The following is a 5991-nucleotide window of genomic DNA, read 5'->3' as shown; positions in this document are numbered from 1 at the left end:
TAGAGTATTGGTGTTTTACCATCTACTCAGATTACAATGCTGACCACGCATACATCCATTAACTTGGACGTGTGGTTCTCACGAGTTGAGCTTCAAGGTCTCACCATAGATTTGGCTTCATGAATCATGATGCTGTAGTCGAAAAGTAAATCAGTTGCGGGTTATGTTTTCCATTGATTACAATCTTTTTTGAATGGAAGACGAACTATTGTGTAATGCGTCTTTGTATAATGTTAAGTCTGGTGTCTCTAGTCAGTATACGAGCAGGATTGGGCTGGGCTATCTCTCTTCTTGTCATTTTTAATATTAAGAGTCCTATATTTTTTTTTCTCCTTATTTTCACCCTGACACAGGCACAGGAGCTCAAGTGGAGACAATTGAAGCCTATATAAGAGTTGCATTTGAGATTTTGAGATGCCCTTTACATTGAAACCCTTTGTAAAGAATTACAACTGTAAATCAGTAGGTGGGCTAGACACAAGAATCACCTCTAACTCTCTAAGACCTCATTGTTGTAGAATGTGATCATAACTATGGAGAGTCTTTAATCACCAGCATATTGGTGTTTAATCTTTCTCTGAATCTAGGATACGAGTATATGACTCTCTCAAGAGATGAATTTCAATGGCCTCATCATAGCGTTGTCTTCATGATCCAAAATCTGCATATAGCCCAAAAGCAAATAAAGTTAATGCGGATTAGAGTCATACTTACTTCATAAGCCTAATGACGTTTGTGCACTCCATCAATTGCAATCTTGAATAAACTGCAATTATTGGTTAAAAGGTTTGTGTACGACTTTGAAGTTTGGTGCGTGTCTAGTCAGACATTCAAAGAACATCAACATATAAAAAGAGAAAATCGAAGGTATATTCATGCTTATATTTACCATGGACTACCTAAACTTTAACAAAGTTGCAATACTTTGAAGTTTGAACTAACTGTTATTGCTTGATGCAGGCACTGACTAGGGATATAAAACATTCTCCTCGTGAAATTATTATAACGTAAAACACTGGAAATTAGCATTTAGAAAGAAGGCATACAACGGTTAGTTACCCTGAAGTCCTGAACAATGTAAAAACTTGAGATCGTATGTCCGCTAAAGCATTTGGCAACCAATGCAACAAAATACCAAATCAAAATTTCCCGGGGCAGCATATAGGCAGGGCGAGCCTACATCAACGGATCCTGGTCTGATAGTGGTCGCATTCAATCATTCAGCCCACAATAATTTTGTGCCTATTTGACTTGGACTCCAAGAATAAAACACTTCAATTATGAATTAAAATAATCTTGGTCAGTACTCAGAAGTCAGTACTCAATAATGATATATTCTCTCCTTTTTTGCTTATGCAGTGTGACAGGCGCCATCGGCATCAATATCGTTGAAATATTCATAATTTTGTTGAGATTTTTGGTTTTCTAAGAATCAGACATGGGTAATGCACACCGGTATTGCGACTGCAGGCTTTCTGGAATTGCTTAAACTTTCGTAATTTGGTAAAAAATTTCAGGTTTAGTATTCTCAGATTAACAAATTTCTGGACAGTGTATGCTACCTAACATAGCAAGAAAATTATTCGGAGCATCTAAAACTATGTAGAATATGCATATCTACTTGTATACGTACTAATGAATTTGTAAACACTTCCCCGTGGTGATTGAAAACATCGTACTGTTTTGGCTTATGGGTTGCTCTTGGAGTCTTCAGCTACGACAAGAAATCAAAGGGGATTTGAAAAGAGGACGTAGCTCAGCCACAGAACTACGTAAAGATCTTTTCATTTTAGATCTAGCTATCGCTTTCCCTACATTATTTTCCTATTCATTGTCCATACATACAGGTGATGTTGATGATCACTGAGATAAGGCTAAAAGGACTTAACATCATCCTCAAGCGTAATCCAACTATGGTATGCGATGATTAGGTGAGCTAATATATACAAACAATAAGAGATGATATGAGAAACTTACATGGCAATGGTACACATAACCGGGCTCTGCAGTAACATCGAACGGATACGAAGCATTAGAATGTAAAAATGAAAACCGAACTAAGATCTTAGTAATGCATCCCGGGATCATTTTGTACACATTTTTCCACCCACTTTCATGCGCGGGCACCGCAATCTGTTTGCCTTGTGCATACTTGTCAATATTGCACTTGATCGCATCGTTCTTTTTAGTCATACATTGTCGAAACTCAACCACATTAACTAACTTTCTCTGTTCCAATGCAACGAATAATCCTAAATGAATATGCAACGGATGATTGTCCTCTGTTAAATTAATCACATTCCACAATTCTGTAGTCCCAGTTTTAGGAGTTTCTGTAACGGGTTCCTCATACGATTTTCCGTTCAAGTATAAATGAGTTGGCTCGTCAGTGCTACTAGCGTATTCGTACATTGCAATATACCTCATATTTGATATGGTGGAAGTATCTGGTTGTGGATACTTAGTCAGCTTTACTGGAACACGCGATGTGTCCACTACCCGTTCTGGTCTTATGATGAACTTCATGACTTTTCCATTGATTTCATCTGCAGGATCACCAGATGGGTATGGATAACGTGCATCGTTGGCTAAGATCGTTTCTCCATATTTTGATGTAGCAAAGTCAATAATCACATCAGCAATTTCTGATGGCGCAAGCAAAATATTCTTGGTAACAACTGGATGTGCCAAATAAGTAGAATCAGATGCCACGTGAATGAATGTCATGCCGTTGGTGAAGAAAAAATCGAAAAGAACCGGGCGTTGCTAGCGTTAAGTATACGGAAACGGTACTTTCTACGCTGTACAGTCAACCGTGGCCATGCTTTGCCGTTTACAATGATTGCATCTCCAAAATACTCTGGTTGCCATTGTGGATGTATAGATGGATTATTTCCAGTGCTGTTCATATATATCGAACCATCCGTACGAAAGCTACGATCAAAGACAACTAATGGACGATCAAATTCATCTCCGTGAGGGAGACCCAGGGCGCCTCGAGACCAGGATCGCGAATTATATACGAGCCAATTAGACCAGCTAAGAGATTGACCCTAGTTAGGCCCATGGCATGATCATGGTACCATAAATTGCCAGGATGTTGGGCATTGTGGTAGTGATACTTTTTCTTCGTCCATTGGGGTCCTTTGTCTTTGAATCCAGCGGTGAACCATGAATTAGAGTTGCCATCGCTCTCAGGTTCATCGATGCCACCATGAAGGTGTACTACAGTGGGAATACCCTTACCGTTGACAGGTATGGCAGTTGGAATAGTTGGGTCCCATGGTAAAATGTGTTGTGAAGGAAGGTGGTTTTGCCATGTCACATAGGTGTCCACACCATGAATTGCTTCTATGGTCGGACCTGGAACAGTTGCTGTTTTTCTGGATGTACCATATGCTAAAACTCGTGATAGTGGCAGGTCTCTGTGGAACTTCTGCAAACATCAAAAGCATGAACGTTCACTTTTGCATTATTAGGATAACTCAAGCTAGTAATGTACAGGACGTCAGGAACCAGGTTTTGTGAAGACTGAAGATGAGACAATCATTTTCTGAACCCCATACAGAGCGTACAACCTACTGAACCTGGTAAACTATAGTGTTATCCAAATTTTAACAAGTCAAAATAAACCTAAAATAAAATCTAAAAGTTTTCGAGAGAATTTGGTAAGAATTTAATGTACGTCATATTATTGAAGAGCAGTTCTTCGGTACGCAGACTGTATGGTGCGCAAGCCTCATACGACCATAGATTCAGTACTTCTGCCGTCCTATACACCCCACCCCCCTGGTATGAGTGGCTGTGATTTCACAGCGCACCATACGCCTTGCGCACAGAAGATTTAGCCATTATTGAAATGTAAGCAAGCGAAATCATATTTGGAGTGGTAGGGGGAAATATACATGTTCAAAGTGCTACCTAATTATTAAGAGTCAAATCTACCTAATTAACTGCGCCCAATGTCCAATGAACATATGAAAAAATAAAATAAAATGCCTAATGTACGTTGAGACACTGAGACAAGTGGACAACACATAAAGCTTGAGAGGACAAATTGGGATTCTTCTTGAGCAAAAACAAACACTAGGTCTCCGATTAGAAAAAGACATAATCAATTCCTATGGATACAGCTATATGACTAAGGAGTTAGGAGTGACTGAGTGAGTACACAGCGTGTCTTTAACTTATTAATATAAGCACTCATTGATTTGATTTAGTTTGTTGTTAGGTAACTAAAAGTATATAAATTAACTAATTAACTAGAAAAAACAAATACGACACACATAACTAGATGTTGGAAATGACCAGTGAAGCCAAACGGTTTCACTGTCAAAACCCTGTATATATAATCTACTGCTGGTAAATACTTCTCCAATTTTATTTTCAAAATGGGTTAATTAGTATTACCCCACTAGATGAGCCAATTAGGATTTCACTCTTAATGGATGGGGAAATTAGGGTCTTCCCCTAAAATTCAAAAAAAAAAATGAACTTGACTTGATCGTATTTTTTTTTGTGTGTATTTCGAGAGAGAAGACTCCATCTAGGAGGGAAAATCCTAATTGGCTCATCTAATGGGGGTAAGACTCGTTAACCCTTCCAAAATTAGTTCTCAATGTTTTTGTTTACTTTCGGATTAGTACTGGATTAGTACTGAACATAATTTAGAAATGAATTGGAGATAGGAAAAATTGACAGGAAGAAATAAGTACAGAGTGATATATCAAAATTAATTAAGGGCGTGATTCTTACATTTTTATTAGAACAACAATATTTTCTTTCTTGATTGAATTGAAAAGTGCATATTCACAATGATATTACCTATCCTATCTATTGGTAACCTAAAATTTAAAATGTATTAAGGAAACAGTTATATTTGACGACACATAATTGGTTGACAGGAAAAAAATATAACTTTCGTTTAAATTTAAAATATAATCAATAGTTAGATATTGCTAATATGGAATTGGATAACAGGATATAATTCTAGTTGAACTTGGAAGAAAACTAACGTAATGACTAATGAAGTTCATAAGTAAATCAAATATGAGTATATGCAAAGCTGAATATTTCGAGCTCTTTAAGGTAAGGACAAGGAATCTCACCCATTTCTTCTCAAACATGCCAATCTTGAATGATTTGGCCACCGTGACACCGTTCTTAATATCAAAACCTCGGATTCTAGGCATGTCCGGAAGCTCATCCACAAACATTGTTAGCCTTGATGCACTAATAAGTGTCCCAACTTCCCATCCACTACTTCTCGCGAGCAGCAAAGAGATGTGGAAGAGAAACAAATAAAGCATCACCATGTTCACCATCTTTAGTTTACAGAATTATTGAAAAGAGTAGAAAAGAAGAGTGTACTGTCCCAAAGAAAGAGATGGAGTTGTGAACATTGTAAGGATTATGCGTTTTATATTACATTATCTAAGAAGAGGAAACAGATTAATTGTGGCCTAGTGTTAGGTGAAAATGAAAGAAGGTATTGTTTTCATCTGTGGGGATTGGATGTTTCCCAAAAAGCAAGAAAAAGCTTGATATTCTATGAACAAGCGTGGTTAGTTTTGCCATCAACTTTCATGAGCTTTTGTTTGTATTATTTGAATGAAATGACCAAGTTTTCTCCAAAGCGTACCTACACCACCACATAATGGGATTAATTTGTTGGGATATCTAGATCTAGAACTTATTAATTAGTACTTTTCAAAGATGAAAAAGAATGAAATATAGCAAAGTTAAACCGAGTAGGCCGGCTCTTGTGGAATTTAATTTCCCTCGATCTGTATTGTTAGTCCATCAGTCCATGTCGTGTGGTGTCCATGGGCGGGGCCCTTAATTTGAATATATACTTCCTCACTTCCTCCTATTAGAGACTTTAAACCCATAATAATATACGTCCAGGGTCGGACCTACAGGCTACAGCAGCGCTAGCTAACCCCCCACCACCCCAATTTTCTCCAAAAAAATTAAAAAATTAATATACTA

At 37.6% G+C, this 5991-nt stretch overlaps 1 protein-coding gene across 1 annotated transcript; it reads right to left on the bottom strand.

Annotated features, from left to right (window-relative positions):
• Window positions 1–370: 370 nt before the first annotated feature.
• LOC147473799 (multicopper oxidase LPR1-like) lies at window positions 371–5573 on the bottom strand. Its single transcript, XM_086587037.1, is given in 5 exon segments — window positions 371–661; window positions 1978–2745; window positions 2748–2989; window positions 2992–3436; window positions 5109–5573. Coding segments are annotated over 5 exon segments (1725 nt in total). The 5' UTR covers window positions 5325–5573; the 3' UTR covers window positions 371–607.
• Between the last annotated feature and the right edge of the window lie 418 nt (window positions 5574–5991).

This window comes from Coptis chinensis, unplaced genomic scaffold (genome assembly GCF_015680905.1).
Source record: "Coptis chinensis isolate HL-2020 unplaced genomic scaffold, ASM1568090v1 utg1774_pilon_pilon, whole genome shotgun sequence".
NCBI lineage: Eukaryota > Viridiplantae > Streptophyta > Magnoliopsida > Ranunculales > Ranunculaceae > Coptis > Coptis chinensis.
This window is presented reverse-complemented; position numbering and strand designations above follow the sequence as displayed.